Consider the following 21,497-nt stretch of genomic DNA (forward strand, 5'->3'; position numbering starts at 1 on the left):
AGGTGAGGGCTCTGGGAGTGTGGTGCCTAGAAAACAACCTCTCACTCAACGTCAACAAGACAAAGGAGATGATTGTGGACTTCAGGAAACAGCAGAGGGTGCACCCCCCTATCTACATTGACTGGACCACAGTGGAGAAGGTGGAAAGCTTCAAGTTCCTTGGCATATATATCACTGACAAACTGAAATGGACCACCCACACAGACAGTGTGGTGAAGAAGGCGCAACAGAGCCTCTTCAACCCCAGGAGGCTAAAGAAATTTGGCTTGTCACCTAAAACCCTCCCAAACTTTTACAGATGCACAATTGAAAGCATCCTGTCGGGCTGTATCACCACCTGGTACAGCAACTGCACCGCCCGCAACCGCAAGGCTCTCCAGAGGGTGGTGCGGTCTGCCCAACGCATCACCGGGGGCAAACTACCCGCCCTCCAGGACACCTACAGCACCCGATGTCCGAGGAAGGCCAAAAAGATCATCAAGGACATCAACCACCCGAGCCACTTCCTGTTCACCCCGCTAAAATCCAGAAGGTGTGGTCAGTACAGGTGTATCAAAGCTGGGACCGAGAGACTGAAAAACAGCTTCTATCTCAAGGTCATCAGACTGTTAAACAGCCATCACTAGCACATTAGAGTCTGCTGCCTATAGGCATAGACTATAACTCATTGGCCACTTTAAGGAATGGAACACTAGCCACTTTGATAATGTTTACATATCTGGCATTACTCATCTCATATGTACAGTATACAGTATATACTGTATTCAATACTATTATATGGTATCTTAGTCACTTAATGTTTACATACCTGGCATTACTCATGTCATATGTATATACTATTTTCTATACTATTCTATGGTATCTCACTCACTTAATAATGTTTACATATCTTGCATTACTCATCTCATATGTATATACTGTATTCTATACTATTCTACTGTATCTTAGTCTGTTCCGCTTTGACATCGCTTGTCCATATGTATATAGTCTTAATTCATTCCTACTTAGATTTGTGTGTATTGGGTATATGTTGTGTAATTTGTTAGATATTACTTGTTAGATATTACTGCACTGTCAGAGCTAGAAGCACAAGCATTTTGCTACACCCGCAATAACATCTGCTAATCACGTGTATGTGACCAATACAATTTGATTTGAACAGAATAGAATAATGCCTGGTGCCACAAATCTAATAATATATTGACTAGGTCTATATTTTCCAGTGTCAATCAAAAATATCATGACTTTTGTGAACTATATTTGTATAGTATTTTCATCTTTAAGATTGTAACAACAAACGTCTTCTGTCAGTCTAGTGGACATCAAGAGACAGACAGCCCTCTTGGATGTTTTTACATATGGCTCATTGGCTTGAATAATTTTCTGCTGCTTAACTTGTTGTTGTGAGACAACATTGGGCAGCCAGACCGAGTTCTCTGTCTGTACACGGTCCCAGAGCAATGCTGAATATGAATATCACTCTGCACCATAAATCAATGTTAGGAGAGCAGTGTGATAGAAATTGTTAGCAGTTGACCTCACATAGCAAAGGCTACATTAGAACGTGATGATACCCCACAACAGAACAACTCATTGATTTACTGCCTGCATTGCCAGGGAGGTTGTTTGCAGTTTGTACTAGAAAATGATCCTTCCCATTCAATTGACTGGGTGTAAGGTTAGGTGGGCCAGCAAGGCTAGATGAAAGTTAGCCATGAAATCTGCAGAGCATTTTAATCACACTTCACCCGTGGATATCAATAGCCTTTTACCTGGGTCGTATTCATTACTGCACACTGTGGCAAAATGCTTTTCAATAAAGAACAAAAACAAACGTTTCTTATTTTACAAGTTCAGGTATTCATTCCCTGTTTCAGATCATTTTTTTTCTGTTTGGTGCCTAATGAACATGGCCCTGAACTTGTCAGTGTTCATGATCTCATCATTGCCATCATATCACCAAGCATCTTGCCTGTTGTGATGCTCTCTGTGAACAACAGGGGCCCACGTAGAGAGGCTAGTTTGCAGCAACAATTTCTAATTCCAATTATGTTTGTGCATGTACTAGTCCCAAAAAGTTCACTGACACTAGGGCTGTTTCCATGGCGCCCTGTCATGCACACAGGGGAGGCTAACAGGAATTGAGTTCCAGCAAACACGGTATCCATCCTCAGCGGAGTCATGTGATCAAAAAAAACCTCTGCAGAGCCCCGCTAGGGGTTATTGCGGTGACAGGCGTGTTCGAATTACCCCTGTGTCACTCGCCTCTCTTGTCACAAGTTGCTGACCCACGCACGTCAGGAGGACACGGCAGGGCTCGGGGTGTGGTGAGAAACAGTCAGTCTGTCACCACAAAGGTAATTTCCTACAGAACGGCTATTGTGGAACCAGTTTCCCTCTGTCTGTAAGCCAGCCAGGAGTAGTGGGGTGCTGAGTGTGAAGTTGACAACCAAAACAACAGAGACCATTGGAGGGCGCTAGGGGCCCTTGGGAGGCCACACTAGGTGTCACCCATCCTTCTGAGGACCAGCAGCTGGGAGGGAGAGACACAGGGGATGCCACCTTGCAGTTCCCCTGAGACTCGAGATGGGTCTCTAGGTCTTGTGTGTGTACAGTGGGGTCGGAAATGATTGCATTCTCATTTAGACGCCAAACCCACCACTGGTGTGTGTGGTCAAAGAGCTCTATTTTCATGTCATCTGACCAAAGCACCGGTTCCAATCCAAGTGACAACGCTGTTTAGCAAACTCCTGGCGTTAACATTTGTTGGATGACATGAAAATAGAGCTCTTGAGCCACACACATCTGTGGTGGGTTTGGCATTAAAATGTACTGTAAAACATGGTGGGGATCTTTGATGTTATGGGGCTATTTGGCTTCCCCTGGTTCTGGGGCCCTTACCCAGTACCAGGACATTTTAGCCCAAAACCTGGTTGCCTCTGCCTCTGAAACTTTGGCTGCAAGTGGATCTTTCAGCAAGACAATAGCCCCAAGCGCACATCAAAATCCACAAAGAAATTGTTCATTTGCCACAATTAACCATTTTGCAATGGTCATCCCAGTCTCCGGACTAAAACCCATTGAAAACCTGTGGTTTGAATTGAAGTGGGCAGTCCATAAGACAAAGGATATCAAGGATCTTTAAGGATTCTTCTGTATGGAGGAATGGTTTAAGATCCCTCCCAATGTGTTCTCCAACTCATAAAAACTTTTAGAAAAAGGCTCAGTGCTGTTATCTTGGCACGGTAAGGTATTGAAAACAGGGGTGTCAATCAAACAAAAAAAGACTATAAAATAAATAAATAAATAAATAAATAATTTACTGAGCTATATTGTATGCTCAAAAAAAAAGGGAAATTATTTTATACTAATACAATTGCTCAGAGAGAGATTTTGTTTAACAAGTAAGATATTTTTTCTAAGAAATGTAGGGGTCACTACATTTCTTAGAAAAAATATCTTACTTGTTAAACAAAATCTCTCTCTGAGCAATTGTATTAGTATAAAATAATTTCCCTTTTTTTTTGAGCATACAATATAGCTCAGTAAATTATTTATTTTATAGTCTTTTTTGTTCATCTTGTGTGTGGGTAAATTTGTGTGTATCTGCCTGTCTGAATGTGTATCTGCACGTGTGTGTGACTGTATGTGTGTAAATGTGTATGTGTATCTGCATGTGTATGTGTGTGTACAGCACACGTGCCTCATGGAAGAGTTGGTGGTTCTCTGGTGTCAGCGGGCGTCACACACAGGAGTAATTTAAGTGAGGATGGCAGATTAGCGACGGTTGGGGGAGCCGGTGACTGCAGTATTCATATGCCTGCTTCCCTTCATGGTTATTTCTGTCCCCCTCGCAGGTCACCCTGGCCTTCCTCCGCCACAGAAGCAAGTTTTAGTGTTTGCGGACTCAAGGGGAGATGCCACGAACCACAACATTCATCAACCAGACCAGAGCAGCTGAGAAATGGAACCCCAAGGAGCTATAAGGGTGCAATTGCAGCCCCCAATTCAAGGTGTTTCGGAATGTGGGCATTCCTGCATATGTAGGAACCCCTCTTTATACATCTATTGGTCTATTTTTAAGTTAGGACAGGCGGGAGGCGGGGGCGCTCCAGTACAGTAGGTGGCATTAATGCACAATACTGTTGGATGCCAGCCGCCAATAACCCCCACAGAAGGAGCGGGGGCGACAATGGTAGCTAGCTAAACGTATACCGGTACACGGTGTCCTTCGCCCCCACCTGTCGGGCACTGCTTTCCTGCAGTTCTGTTAACGACGGTGAGGGTTGGTGTTTGGCAGGCAGGAACGAAGGAAACTGTTTACTAGCTTAGCCAGCTAGTCCTAAGGAGGACTCCGGTACACAGCAGGTGGGGGTGACACCGTGTGCTAGCTAACTAGTAAGCTAGTTAGCAGATGGTGTCGCGAACTATCAAGCTAGCTAGAACACGGTGTCGCCCTAGCCTCCCGTCTGCTGTGCTAGTGGGAGGCAGAGACGACTGGAAGACAGTGGCCTTTATTTACCTTTTGACCCACATTCAAAAGTGTCACACAAGCATGAAGATGTTATTCACATCAGGTACGGGGTAAAGTTTCCCCTATCGGTACAAGATCTAGGATTTCCTTACCCTAAATCGAACCTTCACCATTAGTGGGGGGAATGCAAAACTGACCCAAGATCATCTCCTCGCCTCCCTTCCACCATCACTCCAGCTGTTATCGCGATGACATGCCAGGCTGCCCACACTCTCGTTCCCCGCTTCAAATCAAATTTGTCAATGCGCCGAATACAGGTGTAGACCTTACAGTGGAATGATTACGTACAAGCCCTAAACCATGGGTGTCAAACTCTGGCCCGTGGGCCAAATTTGGCCCGTGGGGTAATTATATTTGGCCCGCGAGACAATACCAAATTACTACTAGAGCTGGCCCGCCGGTATTATACAGCGCATTCACCACTAATACTACGAATCCCATAATGCTCTGCTGTTTTCGCGCGCCAATCAGGACAGGACCCAGAAACGCTCTCTCCTCTGTGACAGTAGTCATAGCAACATAGACGCTACAACTGTCAGCGAGCTAACCCTTCCCAAAAATGGCGAAAAGAAAGGCAGAAAACAGGAGCTTTCTGGACAAGTGGGAGGCAGAATATCTGTTTACATATGTAAAAGACAAACCTGTTTGTCTTGTTTGTGGAGTCAACGTGGCTGTAAGTAAGGAGTACAACATTAGACGACACTATGAAACGAAACACCATGACAAATACAAGGACCTGGACATGACTCAAAGGAGCCAGAAAGTAGAGGAGATGAAAAGAAGTTTGGTTTCACAACAGAATATGTTTAAAAAAGCCACATCACAAAGCGAGGCTGCTGTAAAGGCTAGTTATATAGTGGCAGCAGAGATCGCAAAATCAGCCCGGCCCTTTAATGAGGGAGAGTTCATGAAAAAGTGCATGATGAAGGTTTGTGACCTCGTATGCCCAGAGAAAAAACAAGCATTTTCAAACGTGAGCCTGAGCAGGAACACAGTAGCTGATCGCACATGTGATCTTGCCACCAATCTGTATGACCAGCTGATGGAAAAGGGAAAAGATTTTGTTGCGTTCTCCCTCGCTGTGGATGAGAGCTGCGACGCATCTGATACTGCTCAGCTGTCAGTCTTCATCCGTGGAGTGGACTCAAATCTGTGTGTTACGGAGGAGCTATTAGGATTCAAATCAATGCATGGCACAACCACAGGAAAGGAAATCTTTGAGGAGGTTTCCAAATGTGTAACTGAAATAAAGCTGCCATGGGATAAACTCGTTGGATTAACGACAGATGGTGCGCCAGCGATGTGCGGTAAAAAGAGTGGACTGGTGGGCATGGTTCGGGAGAAGATGCGGGAAGAGAACTGTGCAGGTGAGCTAACTGTTTACCACTGCATCATACATCAGGAAGCACTGTGTGCCAAAGCCCTAAAGATGGAACATGTTATGACCACAGTAACACAGGTAGTTAACTTTATAAGAGCCAAAGGTCTAAATCACCGCCAGTTTAAATCTTTTCTGGAGGAGTGTGGTTCGGAATACGCAGACGTGCCGTATCACACAGAGGTGAGATGGCTAAGCAGAGGAAAAGTACTGAACAAATGTTTCGAGCTGCGTGAGGAAATATGTCAATTCCTGGAAACCAAAGGGAAGGATACAGCAGAGCTCCGGGAGCAAAAGTTCCTGTGTGAGCTGGCCTTTCTCTGTGACATCTCGAGCCATCTCGATGCGCTGAACCTGCAGCTTCAGGGGCGGGGGCGCATCATCACAGACATGTACGCTGCAGTGAGGGCCTTCAAAACTAAACTGTGCCTGTGGGAGAATCAGATGCTGCAAGGAAACCCTTGCCATTTTCCCTGCTGCCAATCCATAAAAGCGCAGATCTCTACCGCCGTGTTCCCATGCGCACAGTTTGCTGAAAAACTCAGTGTTCTCGCCGCTGAGTTTAGCCGGCGATTTGCCGACTTCGATGCCCAGAAATGCAAGTTTGAACTGCTTAGTAATCCCTTCGCAGTTGATGTGGAAAATGCACCAACCAACATCCAAATGGAGCTGATTGAACTCCAGTGCAACGACACGCTGAAGTCAAAGTATGATGCTGTGGGCGCCGCACAGTTTCCACGGTTCATCCCTGACACAATGCCTCAGCTCCGCACCCAAGCTGCTCAGATGCTCTCCATGTTCGGCAGCACTTATCTATGCGAGCAACTTTTCTCCTCGATGAAGATGACCAAAACAACTCACAGGAGACGTCTGACTGATGAACATCTTCGCTCGATACTGAGGATTTCTTCAGCTCAGAGCTTGAGCCCAGACATTGATGAACTAGCATCCAAGAAGAGATGCCAGGTATCTGGCTTGGGCACATCAGATTAGACCAGTGTGCAATAATTAACGTTTTCTTTATGCACTTTTTCTTGCTACAAGGCATGGGCTTGAATGGTTGATTGATTTATTATCATTTTATTTGTAAAATTATTAGCCAGTGGAAAAAGTTTATTTTGGTATTTAAATCAGAAGGCTGCAAATAGAAAAGAGCATACAATTTTTATTTAAATGTTATTTATTTAATAAATGAACAATGTGTTTTTTATTTAAATGTTATTTATTTAATATGGTAATAAGGGGTAGAAGCTGTTTAGGTTAATTTGTTCAAACTTTGCCTCTTGGACCTAGACAAATATTTAAAAGAGCAGCAGCTCCGGTACCGCTTGCTGTGCTGTAGCAGAGAGAACAGTCTATGACTAGCGTGGTTCGAGTCTTTGACAATTTTTTGGTCCTTCCTCTGACACCGCCTGGTATAGAGGTCCTGGATGGCAGGAAGTTTGGCCCCGGTGATGTACTGGCCCGTACACACTACCCTCTGTAGTGCCTTGCAGTTGGAGGCAAAGCAGTTGCGATACCAGGCAGTGATGCAACCCGTCAGGATGCTCTCAATAGTGCAGCTGTAAAACCTTTTGAGGAGCTGAGGACCCATGCCTAATCTTTTCAGTCTCCTGAGGGGGAATAGGTTTCGTCGTGCCCTCTTCACAACTGTCTTTGTGTACTTAGACCATGTTAGTTTGTTGGTGATGTGGACACCAAGGAACTTGACGCTCTCAGCCTGCACCACTACAGCCCTGTCGATGAGAATGGGGACGTGCCCTGTCCTCCTTTTCGTGTAGTCCACAACCATCTCCTTTGTCTTGATGACGTTGAGGGAGAGGTTGTTGTCCTTGCACCATACGGTCAGGTCTCTGACCTCCTCCCAATAGGTTGTCTCATCGTTGTCGGTGATCAGGCCTACCACTGTTGTGTCATCAGCAAACTTAATGATGGTGTTGGAGTTGTGCCTGGCCGTGCAGTCATGAGTGAACAAGGAGTACAGGAGAAGACTGAGCACGCACCCCTGAGGGGCCCCCCTGTTGAGGATCAGCGTGGCGGATGTGTTGTTACCTACCCTTAACAGCTGGGGTGGCCCGTCAGGAAGTCTAGGATCCAGTTGCAGAGGAAGGTGTTTAGTCCCAAGGTCCCTTAGTTTAGTGATGAGCTTTGAGGGCACTATGGTGTTGAACACTGAGCTGTAGTCAGCTTCTCATCCTATACATGATGTATCATTTTACTACATCTGCCAGTCAGGCAGCTTAGTTTAACAAGTGGCAGCTAGGCTTCTCATTCATGACCTAACTTCAAAAGGGTTTATGTCTACCGGCAACACATAGAGCCCCACAGTAGAGGTTATAATAATACAGATAAAACAGTATACCTATAGAGCCCCACAGTAGAGGTGTAATAATACAGATAAAACAGTAGGCCCATAGAGCCCCACTGTAGAGGTGTAATAATACAGATAAAACAGCAGGCCCACAGAGCCCCACAATAGAGGTGTAATAATACAGATAAAACAGTAGGCCTATAGAGCCCCACAGTAGAGGTGTAATAATACAGATAAAACAGTAGGCCTATAGAGCCCCACAGTAGAGGTGTAATAATACAGATAAAACAGTAGGCCTATAGAGCCCCACTGTAGAGGTGTAATAATACAGATAAAACAGCAGGCCCATAGAGCCCCACAGTAGAGGTGTAATAATACAGATAAAACAGTAGACCTATAGAGCCCCACAGTACAGGTGTAATAATACAGATAAAACAGTAGGCCTATAGAGCCCCACAGTAGAGGTGTAATAATACAGATAGAACAGTAGGCCTATAGAGCCCCACAGTAGAGGTGTAATAATACAGATAAAACAGTAGGCCTATAGAGCCCCACAGTAGAGGTGTAATAATACAGATAAAACAGTAGGCCTATAGAGCCCCACAGTAGAGGTGTAATAATACAGATAAAACAGTAGGCCTATAGAGCCTCACAGTAGAGGTGTAATAATACAGATAAAACAGTAGTACTATAGAGCCCCACAGTGGAGGTGTAATAATACAGATAAAACAGTAGGCCTATAGAGCCCCACAGTAGAGGTGTAATAATACAGATAACACCTAGTGGTCAAACAGGGGAATGGTTCCAATCGTTTTTCCACCATTCATTTTTCCTATAGGGAATTTTAGAAACACTTCAAATAAGGGCTGTGTCTCGTGTAGGCTTACCCTGGCGAGACGTTTTGATAACCATGTACATTTCTCTCATACAAGGTCAATATAGTCGCCTTAATTTACATTTAAAAATGCTAATTAGCATCAAAGTAGACATGGAACACTCCAAATCCCTGCGCGTCAGGTCTAGCTGGAACCTTTGCTAACAGGCATTATTTCAATTTAAAACTTGCACAAGACAGTAAACAGAATTGTAAATTTAAAGAAATTTTGCCAATTTATTCATCACTAAATTTAGCTAACATTAGATAGTTAATCCAGAGATTCTTACCTTTGCCTTGAGTTGGCATTTGTAGTTCTTTATGATAGCCACATTAGCTGCTAATTAGTGTTTGCTTTTGGAGGGGATAAATATATTGATAAACATCACCTTGTCCTAGAGAGATTTACACAGTTATCAAAATGTCACACAAGGGTAAGCCTACAGCAAACAGTCCTTATTTTAAGTTTCTAAAATCCCCCATGGAAAAAAATGAATGGTGGAAAAACGATTGGAGACATTTCCTTGTTTGACCTCTAGGTTTTATGACTCATACTGTGGTACTCTATAAGGATCCAGAGAAGCCCACAGGGACAGATATCCTGAAGAGCAGGGGTCTGTTCAGGAGGGTATAATGTTACAAAATGTTCAGATAGAAATGTATTTTGTAGAACAGGTATGATATGTCATTCAGAATTGGAGATTGTGTCAGCTCTATTCATGACATTTTATCTGCAATGTCCTGTAACGTTTCACCTCACTGGTTACACCCCAGGAGGAAACATGATGACATTGATTAACTTCCTCAAACATGTGCTGTGTTCAGTCTGGCACACTGTAGCAAAATATTTTTGGAACAGAAAAGGAACATCTATGATCTTATTGGACGAGTTTAGGTAGTACCTCCCACCTCGCTTCAAAGCGTCTTCTTCCTACTGAACACGACCTCCGTTTCACAGCTGAAAGAGAATCTGTAATGTAAACCATTGGCTCTCGGTGGCCAAATGAAAGAAGCCACTGTTAAACAACAGCCACGGGCCAAAGCAAACACAGGCTTTAGTTACTGTACCTGGAGACCGCTCTGCAGCGGTGTCACATTCAGTGCCCGAGTCAATAGAAAATGAGGAAGTTAGCATGACAACAAACCTGGCAGAAGCAATCACAGCACCATAAATCACAATTCAATACTTATTTATTGTGCTGTTTTTAGGTGTGGAAAACAGGGGCTTGCTTACCCATGCATTTAAAATACAAGATTTGAATGATGTTTGACAAATGTTGTAATGTTGCTGTAAGGGTTTTCCTGTGGTGAAGGAGAAGTAGACCAAAATGCAGCATGGTGGTTATTCATGTTCTTTAATAAAAGGAACTAGACATGAAATAACTAACAAAACAATAAATGTGCGAAAACCTAAACAGTCCTATCTGGTGCAAACACAGAGACAGGAACAATCACCCACAAAACCCATCACAAAACAGGCTACCTAAATATGGTTCCCAATCAGAGACAATGACTAACACCTGCCTCTGATTGAGAACCATATCAGGCCAAACATAGAAATAGACAAACCAGACACACAACATAGAATGCCCACCCAGCTCACGTCCTGACCAACACTAAAACAAGGAAAACACATACGAACGATGGTCAGAACGTGACAGTTGCGCTATTAATATGATTTATTCCCTTATTTTCAAATTAGGGGGTGGGCCTTCATTAAAACATTTCTCATGTTTCATTATGTACTGTACTATGAGGGGCGGCAGCGTAGCCTAGTGGTTAGAGCGTTGGACTAGTAACCAGAAGGTTGTGAGTTCAAAACCCCTGAGCTGTACAAGGTACAAATCTGTCGTTCTGCCCCTGAACAGGCAGTTAACCTACTGTTCCCAGGCCGTCATTGAAAATAAGAATGTGTTCTTAACTGACTTGCCTGGTTAAAAAAAAAATATATATATAATGAGTTCAGATCACACATTCTATGACAGTGACATACTTTAATTCACTGTCTACATTTCCAATATTGGAGAGAATGTCTCCAATTAAAATGTATGGATGTTTGAACATAAACTCAAATTAGGAGTTTAAGTGTGTCATCTTAAAGTGAAGGGAAGTGCACAGGCACCTTTTGAAGCGTGTCACACACATCAATAACCAACAGTTGTGTAGTACATCAAACACGAAGTACACGAGGCAGAGGAAAAACCAGACAAGCTTTCAGGATCTTCATGACCATCAGTTTATTCCAGCACAAGTTCTTTGTGTGGTAAAATGGCTGTGTAGCTAGGAAGAAAGGGAGGAGTACAAAATGGAAAATTACAGTTTCTAGTATTGTTTGTTAAAATTCCTAACATAGTATTTTTTTTTCTTCCTAAAACCATATCTAGGAAAATAATCTTATTTCCCCCTGCCTTTCTTTGGAGAGACACTACATTTTTCTGTCACTCTCTCACATTGAAGGGCAATCTCACGGGACCGGCATGAAGATGACACCTACAAATTGAAGGCCCATCTTCAAATGGACTCTCTCCCGAACCAGCCAGCCCTCTGCATTTCATACACAGCCTCTGTTACTGTACAGTATTTCCACGCTTTCGGAGGTGACGACTACAGTCCATTCCGTTTGAATTACTTAAACATCATGATTTTGGCTGTTCCAACCAATTTGTAAATTCTTCTGTGTGGCTTTTGCTCCATTAAAAACCATGGTAATAATAACAATTATGGGACAGAACTGCTGCATCATTGCTGGGCCGTGACTGAATTTCCCTCCAACCTGAAGAGTGATTTGGAATTCTTTATTTTTATGTTTCAAATAAAACATTTGATGCCCTACCACTAGACACTATCTTGGTACCACCATAAGATTTATAAAGGCTAGATGGAGATCAGTAAGATGGCAATATCTCCACCAAGCCCAATAATAGTCTAGATAGGAGATTTGCAATACTGCATACACCAATCAAGTCCCTTTAAGATCTACAAGTTGGAATCAGCCTAGGTTGAAGATGACAAAAGATCAAGACAACGGGATTCTAATATCCCATAACTCTTTGCAAAAATGGGACCAGCGTTGCTAGTTAGCAACGGTGCTAGTAGTTAACAATGGGGCTGGTCCAATTCATTTGTTTATTTTCAAACACTGCAGCGTAGAATTATTATGTTGTCTTAACCTGTATTTTTTGGACCTAGGAATCCATCAGTGTCTTTAGGTGGAGGGGCTATGATTTGGTTCGAACCTGGGCCTCTGTCCCTGTTCTAATACTTCAGAAAGGCATCCTTCCTTCCTTGTTTTGCTGAGGTAAGCACATATCGATAAGAGATTGGATAGGTGTAGACGAGGTAACCACCCTATTTCTTACACTAATCCAACCAGTTCAGATCGGCGATTTCTTCAAGGTAGGAAGGAAAGGATGCATTGCTAACGTATCCCAACAGGGCCATATGTGTATCACTGAGCATTGTGACTGTGCAGGAGCTGAGAGCCTGGCCGAGCTCTCCGGGTTCATGAAGCACACATAAAATAACATCCATGTCAGAGGTCAAACCAAAGGTCAAGGAACAGGGAAGTAACACAGAAGTGACAGGTCTCGAAACAATTGTTCTTTTTATCATTTTTTTGTTGTTTTTTAAACATTCATGATATTTCAAAACTAAAAACAAATAAGAAATAGTCGGACCAAGAGAGAGAGATAACATCAGTTGCAGTCACTCACAACAATGAATTTCTTCCTCAGCTTCGTTATTTACAAGATTAAATATACTCATGGCATAAGGACAAAAGTTCAAGTAATTTAAAAATGAAATAATAACTGACCACTAAGAGTGATTTGCCGCCACAACTCGGATATCGCAGATCAGTGCGACATCATTATAATTATATATATATATTAAAAAGAGGGGAGGAAAAAGTCAACCACACACACTCACTTAGGCAGGTTACGCTGTAAATTTACAGTAATGACACCTACGAGTTTGTAAGCCAAAATTTAAATTTTAGAATGCCGAGCATTAGGGTAGCTCCGCCTATAAAAAGTATATTTTTCTTATGTCATTCCCCAACCCATGACACTAAGCATATGGCTTAAATATTTGTAAAACTATGGAGTCCAATGGGGAGAAATTCAGCTTTGTCCGCCTTTTTCAGTTTGGCTCACTGAGACAGTCCTATATGGGCAGAGATCCACTCTGCTCTGTGTAGCTGCACCATATCTCTGTGTGTGTGTGTGTGTGTGTGTGTGTGTGTGTGTGTGTGTGTGTACTAGTGAGGGCAGGGGGTGTTGAGAATCTGCATCATCACGGGTGTTAAGGGAGTTATTTTTCAGGGAGGGGGTCGGATAAGAGTGCTGTCACAATGTGCCATCAGTGTTTCGTCATCAGCATTTGGGCACTGCCCCCCCTCCCCGGGTTCTGGAACCACCCCACGTTGTGGAAACAGTCTTAACAAGAGCCTGACATCGTTACCAGCTTCCCTTTAGGCCCAGACAGGGGGCCGCCAGTGTAAACAAGAAGATTCCCCTTCAGTCAGTCAGCTCAGAATACAGTCTTGGACAGACACATAGTAAAGTAAAGTCTCGAAGATGACAAGGTAGGTGGTCTACGACAACACCAATGACGATAACAAATGCAATGGTCGTTGTTAGGGGGAGAGGGGGTGGTTAGAGGGCGGGGCACATGAAAATCAACGAAATAAAAAACAAACAGCTACCGTTCAGGAATATTTCCTGGAGTGGGTGGTGGGGTAGGGGGCAGTATGGATCCTTTTAGTGCAATGAAGGCCATAAGAGAGGGGTCAGAAGTGGTAGTCTCTGATCGGGTACATACATACAACAGCCCCTCTCTCTGTAATGTGGGCCCAACCATCTAATCAACAGTCCTGGAGAGAAGTCCAAAAAGAGGGGGGTATGAGGGCAGACAATGCACAAACACACACTGTAAAACTACACCTAAAGACCAGGGAGAGAGTCCACTTGAGAACAATTTCAGTTGTAGTCCTGAGCCTCATTCTTGATCTGAGAGTAAAACTGGGCGTGTGGGTCTGGGCGTGTGGGAGAGTTCAGTTGAAGTGTACGAGGACGTGTGTAAACAGAAAAAGTGTGTGAGAGACCATCACCTAGATTGGCGCAGGTGTGTATCCAATAAGTTAGTGTGTAAACATGATTCATGTTCAAAATTAGGGGCTTCAGTCAATCATGTGTGTGTTTGTCCATCTGTCCGTCCGTCCGTGTGTGTAGGTATTCATGTATCCAGGAGGGGAAAAAAGACTCCAACATAATCTTTTTTTTTTCCAGTCCCTCCTGCTTTTTGCAAAATGTACATTCAATCCATCGTAGGGGAGGAAGGATGGTACTGGGGAGGGTGCGCTATTGGCTGATCCAGTGCCAACAGGATCCGGTTCACTTTAAAGAACCTCCTTAAAACCGCCATCCTCCTCAGTGCACTCAGAACAAACGGCAGTAGAAGTACTGCAGGACGCTGTACCACAGGTAGCCCGAGGCGAAGGCCAGGAATTGGATGACGCAGAGCTGCACAGGGTCGAGGGTCATCGCCCGGGAGAAAGCCTCCTTCTGGCCTTTCGGCGGAGGGAAGGCTCCTGTTATGGGGGGCACAGGAAACACTATGGTCAGCTTTATTGTGATCACACCTCAATGTGGACAATCACGATTTTATGAAGAGACAATAGTGATAAGCAGAGTGAGAGGGCAGAAAGAGAGAGAAATAGGTAGGTAAGAAAGAGAGAATTAAAAGAGAGGCCAGAGAGCAAGAGAGAGAGTGAAAAAGGCCAGAGAGAAACAGAGCTGAGAGAGAGAGTGATAGACAGAGGCCAGAGAGAGAGAGTGATAGATAGAGGCCAGAGAGAGAATTCGGACAGAGTGATAGAGGCCAGAGAGAGAGAGTCATAGATAGAGACCAGAGAGAGAGAGAGAATTCGGACAGTGATAAAGGCCAGAGAGAGAGAGTGATAGATAGAGGCCAGAGAGAGAGAGAGAGAGATAATTCAGACAGAGTGATAAAGGCCAGAGAGAAACAGAGCTGAGAGAGAGTGATAGATAGAGGCCAGAGAGAGAGAGAGAATTCAGACAGAGTGATAAAGGCCAGAGAGAAACAGAGCTGAGAGAGAGTGATAGATAGAGGCCAGAGAGAGAGTGATATATTATATTGCAAATATCCAAAATAAGCTTTGGCAATATGTACATTGTTACATCATGCCAATAAAGCGAATTGAATTGAATAGAGGCCAGAGAGAGTGAGTGAGTGAGAGAAACCAAAAGAAGCAGTGCGGAGAACACAGACCTGTTTCGTAGAAATGGGCCAGTAGATCCTCCTTTTCAACAAACCTCTGATACAGCCAGTCTGTCAGGGGTTTGGTCTCCACCGGAACCTCCTTTATGGGGTACACCCTGAGAGAGAGGAGGAGAGTTTTATTTGATTTAATATGTTCCTGTATGTATGCCGTTACACTTTCCATGCCCATGAAGTAATTGAGAGATGGAGAGTGAGAAGGAGCGAGAGAGAAAAAAGAGAGAGGGAAAGAGAAAAGAGATATCAGTATTATTGAAGTTCTACTCAGTGAAGGCTGGCTGGATTGAGCGGTATCTGAAGCAGTTGTCCACAATGAGGGCGTCTCCTCCTCACTCCCTGAGCAAGTATATCACAACGTAGTGTGTGTGTGTGTGTGTGTGGTGAGGTGTGAACTGCAATCCAAGTTGGTTAATGTGTGCGTTAGAGTGTGTGTGGGTCTGTCTCTCTTTGTGTGTATGCACACAGTGTAAAAAAAAACATGAACACCTACTCTGTCCATGACATAGACTGACCAGGTGAACACTATGATCTATTACTGATGTCACTTGTTAAGTCCACTTCAATCATTATAGATGAAGGGATGGATTTTTAAGCCTTGAGACAATTGAGACGTATTATGTATGTGTGCCAGTGTGTGTGTGTGTATGTGTGTGCGCGCATGTCCATCTCTCTGTGTGTGTGTGTGTGAGCAGCACGAGCCTCTTCATTAGCAGGCAGGACAGTCATGGTGACAGGGGAGACAGTTGTGCTGATAGGGAAGCCAGCCTGAAGGGATCCATCCCTGCCCTGCTCCTGACTCCACAGGACTACAGACATAGAAACAGCAGGCCCAGCAAACAGAGAAACACTACAGTATATAGGCTACCTTACCTAGCCTGGTCTCAGATCTATTTGTGTGGTCTTGCCAACTACAAAAACAGCAGGCTCAGCAAACAGCAATGCAGCAACGTAAAAAAAGAAGAAAAAAAAGGCCCATAAGCTACCTCACCTAGCCTGGTCCCAGATCTTGTTTGTGCAGTATTACCAACTTGGTAGAGAGTTGAATGCTGCAATGGAAAACAGGTCTATATAGGCTAAGGCTACCTCAGCTATCCTGGTCGGTCCCAGATCTTGTTTGTGAGGTCTTGACAACTTGGCAACATAGCACAAACAGATCAGCGACCAGGTAATAATAAGTAACCTGCCCAAATGAGAGAAACCCCAAAACAGCTGCCTGCTGGTGGGAGTGCTGTTCCATTGGAACTGACTAATGCAACAATTTCGCAGGCCCTGTGTGAAAACCGCCTGTACCACCAAGGCACGAGTGTGTATATGAGAGGATTGGATAGGTAGAAGCAATATGGTAGTAGCTTGACCCTGCTCTCTGATAGGCTGTGGTTCAGCCATATTGCTTATACCAAATCCAATCCTGTCAGAGCCAAGGCTACAGTCCTGCTGAACAAGAGAAGGCTAACGCAGAAAGTCAACAAACAAGCATATAACCAAATTCATCACATTTTGTGAAAAATACAGAAACTCCAACTCATCTCCCATGACAAAATCCTTGAATAGAAAAGCTACACAACTCATTGACTACAATGCTAACATCTACAGTACTGGACAGGATGACAATGAATCAGCAAGGATATAGCTCTGGTCCAGGTCATAGTGCACGTTCCACCACAATTCCAATAGTGGAGGAACAAACACGCTGGACCAGAGCTAGGGTCAATGATACTATGTGCTGTTCCTGTTTTGGCCAGTAGGTGTCCCTAGTGGGCTGCTCTGTGTCCACACACCCACACACACACACACAAAGATCCAACTGAGTATCACCTTCAGACAGAAAAGAGGTTACCCTTGTTTCCTCTGGGGGAGATTCATCATTTCCCACGCAATCTCATTCATTCACTCACTACCCCTGCCAGAGAGAGAGGGACACCAGAGCAGTGTTCAGTAGGGAGAAAATGTTTGGAAATGGGGAGGTGCTGCCTGAACTCGTCCAATAACAACCATACAGATTGTATTTTTTCTACACTGATCTACCGAAAATGATGTTGGAGATAAGCAATGGGAGGGGTGGAGTGTAGTACATTGAGAGGTGATTGATTAAGATGCAGTTATGGAAATAATACATTGTGTAAGCAGTGAGGCACATATTTCTACAGGTTAGAAATCCTGATGTTAGAGTTGTGTTTCAGGGCCTGTTACACACAACAGCGTCAACTCTTTCAGGATCTCTTGGTGTGTGTGTGTGTGATTTTTAGGGCCTGTTCTAGACAAACACAGCGTCAACTCTTTCAGGATCTCTCGGTGTGTGTGTGTGATTTTCAGGGCTTGTTCTGTCAACTCTTTCAGGTGTGTGTGTGATTTGGGATGTTCAGGGCCTGTTCACAGACTCTTTCAGGACAAACACAGCGTCAACTCTTTCAGGATCTCTCGGTGTGTGTGTGTGTGTGATTTACAGGGCCTGTTCTAGACACAAACACAGCGTCAACTCTTTCAGGATCTCTCGGTGTGTGTGTGTGTGATTTTCAGGGCCTGTTCTAGACACAAACACAGCTTCAACTCTTTCAGGATCTCTCGGTGTGTGTGCGTGTATGTTTTTCGGGCCATGTCTCAGTCACAAATAGTATGTGCGGTGACTTGGGGGATGTGGAATGTGCATGGCTGATCTTCCCAGTCCAATTGAGGTGAACAGACTGTGGAAAAAGCCCAATAACTCATCACAACATATATCTCTAGGGCTGAAGATTCTAGTGTAACCCACCACTACCGCTTCAGCTTGATAAACAAATCAGGAAGATGGTAACTTGGCCTGTACATGCTTAGGTCACAGGGGATGGAACCAAAAGCGTACACTTTCCCCTCTTCACTCATACAAAACTACATTTCATAAGTTTACAACAGAGATTCTGGACCAAAGTTCTGTCATTGCAACTACCCTAAGACCAAGAGCATCTTCCCACAGTACGAAGGTCTGAGTAGTCGCAGACGTATATGTGTATACCACCGGCCAATACCATTATCTGTCAGAGCTGAGCAGTGTGTTGTGTTTGACTGTGTGTGTGTGTAAACACACTGTACTGACAGAAACATGGCATGTAATTGCGCCGTTTTGAGACAGCGTGCCCTACAGAACACAACCCGGCTCCAGAACACTAAAGGGTGGACTAGAAAACATACACTGAAAATGAAACTGGGGTTCTCTAAATACTTCCTCTGCTTTTGAATTGATCTACAGCTAGTCAAATGTGGATCATGAAACGGAAGCTGTCTAATCCCAACTATAGTGTGAGTACCAAACGGCACCAAGAGCTGGTCAAAACTAGTGCACTATAGGAGTTGTTTTATTTCAGTATACATGGCACCTAAAAACTGAATTGTGTAGACATCAAGAAAACAAAGTGAGTGTACATAACATGCTATTCCTCCAGCACTACCATTTGGCCGCACCCACTTGGGTGGAATATAGTGATATAGGGAACAGGATGGCCAATTGGGATGCAACCATAGGCTACGTGAGAGCCAGCCATGGTCGCACACACACCTGTTTCAGTGTAGCATGCCTAACTAACCTATTACTGAGGCCCTCTCTGGTCCCGGTGTATGACGATAGCCCAGTAATCATAGAGCCTAGAGAGGGGAAAGAGAAGCTAGCTGGCTCTTGGCCACTGAATGGGCGTTTAGGCCGCGGTAAACGGAGCTACAAACCTGCCCTTTCCTCTGGCAACGATAACCATGTAGGGTGATCCTTCTCTGGTGGTGTGGTGGATCCCTACTTGACTGCAGTAAGTGGAGCCTCTGGGTGGAGTATTATCTGCTGTTTAGAGGGGGGCTAGCTGGGGCAGATTTTCCTGTGAAAGAAATCTCAAAATGTAATTCCTCTCCTGTGCTCTAACACTGTTTGTTGTGCTGTGCAGCGGGGTGTAACGCGGCGTGTACTTCAGTGCTGAAGGGATGTGTTGGCGCTCCACTGACAGGCAGGCAGTGTGTTGGAGTAGGGCCATGGTGGCAGTGGCACGCCCCTCCTCTCTCCACCCTAACCCACTTGGCAGCAGCCCACCAGTTAAAGAAACATCCTGCCATGGCGCGTGTGTGAGCACACGCGGGTGTGTGTATCTTCGAGTTTGTGTGTGAGGGTTTGTGTAGGAATTTGTATCCGTAGGCGTGTATCTGAGTATGCGTCTGATTACAGTGCATTCGGAAAGTACTCAGACCCTTTGACTTTTTCCACATTTTGTACGTTACAGCCTTATTCCAAAATTGATTAAATTGGTTTCCCCCTTATCAATCTACACAATACCACATAATGACGAAGCAAAAAAAAACTGAAATATCACATTTACATAATTATTCAGACCCTTTACTCAGTACTTTGTTGAAACACCTTTGGCAGCGATTACAGCAGAGTTATCTTGGGTATGACACTACAAGCTTGGCACACCTGTATTCCCATTCTTCTCTGCAGATCCTCTCAAGCTCTGTCAGCTATTTTCAGGTCTCCCCAGAGATGTTCGATCGGGTTCAAGTCTGGCTGGGCCACTCAAGGACCCATAGGGCGGCGCACAATTGGCTCAGTATCGTCCGGGTTAGGGGAGGGTTTGGCTGGGGTAGACCGTCATTGTGAATAAGAATTTGTTCCGGGCTCTGGCTCGTCCACTCAAGGACATTTATAAACTTGTCCTGAAGCCACTACTGTGTTGTCTTGGCTGTGTGCTTAGAGTCGTTGTCCTGTTGGAAGGTGAACCTTCGTTCTAGTCTGAGGTCCTGAGTGCTCCGGCGCAGGTTTACCATCAAGGATCTTCATCATGGTCTTTAGGTGCCTCCAAGCGGGCATGTTCCTTTTACTGACGAGAGGCTTCCATCTGGCCACTCTACCATAAAGGCTTGATTGGTGGTGTGCTGCAGAGATGGTTGTCAGCTCTACGAAGAGTCTTGGTGGTTCCAAATGGCTTCCATTTAAGAATGATAAAGGCCACAGTGTTCTTGGAGACCTTCAATGTTGCAGACATTTTTTGGTACTCTTCCCCAGATCTGTGCATCGACACAATCCTGTCTTAGAGCTCTAAGGACAATTCCTTTGACCTCATGGCTTTGGTTTTGCTGTGACATGCACTGGCAACTGAGGGACAGGTGTGCGCCTTTCCAAATCATGTCCAATCAATTGAATTTACCACAGGTGGACTCCAACAAAGTTGTAGAAACATCTCAAGGATGATCAATGGAAACAGGATGCAGCAGAGCTCAATTATGAGTCTCAAAGCAAAATATCTAAATACTTATGTAAATAAGGTATCTGTTTTTTATTTTAAATACATTTGCACAAATTTCTAAAAACCTTTGTCATTATGGAGTATTGTGTGTAGATTGATGAGTATTTTTTATTTATTTAATCAATTTTAGAATAAGGCTGCAGTGTAACAAAATGTGGAAAAAGTCAAGGGGTTTGAATACTTTCTGAATGTACTGTATGTGCGGGTGTGTGTGTGCGTGCAGACAGAGCTGGGAAGGGCTCAGATTCCTCCTGTTGATTACCTCTAACAGCCTTTCTCATCATCCTGCGACTAGCGCACGGACGACAGAGCCAAGATTAACCTTTGTTGCTCAGTTGGTAGAGCATGGTGCTTGCAACGCCAGTGTTCTGGGTTCGATTCCCACTGGGGACCAGTAAGAAAAAGTATAAAAATGTATGAACTCACTACTGTAAGTCACTCTGGATAAGAACATTGGCTAAAATGACAAAAACGGAAAAAAGAAGAAGAAAAAACCCATTCATTTTGCAACATAAAACTTACAAGCGTTTCTTGAATGGACAAGTTCAGAGAGTACCTCCTCATAGGCTGTAATTTGTACGCAGCCACAATGCGACCACCAACTCCCCCTACAGTCGTGGCCAAATGTTTTGACAATGACACAATGTTTTGAGAATGTATCCACTATCTACTGCCACAGGTACTGTGAGGAGGAAACGGTTCTAACCAAGAGTGGCCACTTTATAAGATCCAAAATGGCGACTGTGAGACCTTGAAGTTACAGGATAATCAGAGAGGCATATATAAATCTAGGCTATATATACACACACACTGAACAAAAATCTAAACGCAACATACATGCAACA

At 44.2% G+C, this 21,497-nt stretch overlaps 1 protein-coding gene across 1 annotated transcript in view; it reads right to left on the reverse strand.

Annotated features, from left to right (window-relative positions):
• Positions 1 to 11,319: 11,319 nt before the first annotated feature.
• Positions 11,320 to 21,497, reverse strand: part of LOC112237258 (acyl-CoA:lysophosphatidylglycerol acyltransferase 1-like) — a 101,075-nt gene continuing 90,897 nt past the window's right edge. Inside the window, exons 7-8 of the mRNA XM_042300619.1 lie at positions 15,389 to 15,495; positions 11,320 to 14,687 (exon numbers count right to left, since the gene is read on the reverse strand). Coding sequence (XP_042156553.1) covers positions 14,536 to 14,687; positions 15,389 to 15,495 — 259 coding nt within the window. The 3' untranslated portion in view covers positions 11,320 to 14,535. The remainder of the gene's footprint in view (positions 14,688 to 15,388; positions 15,496 to 21,497) is intronic.

This window comes from Oncorhynchus tshawytscha, linkage group LG18 (assembly GCF_018296145.1).
Source record: "Oncorhynchus tshawytscha isolate Ot180627B linkage group LG18, Otsh_v2.0, whole genome shotgun sequence".
Classification (NCBI taxonomy): domain Eukaryota; kingdom Metazoa; phylum Chordata; class Actinopteri; order Salmoniformes; family Salmonidae; genus Oncorhynchus; species Oncorhynchus tshawytscha.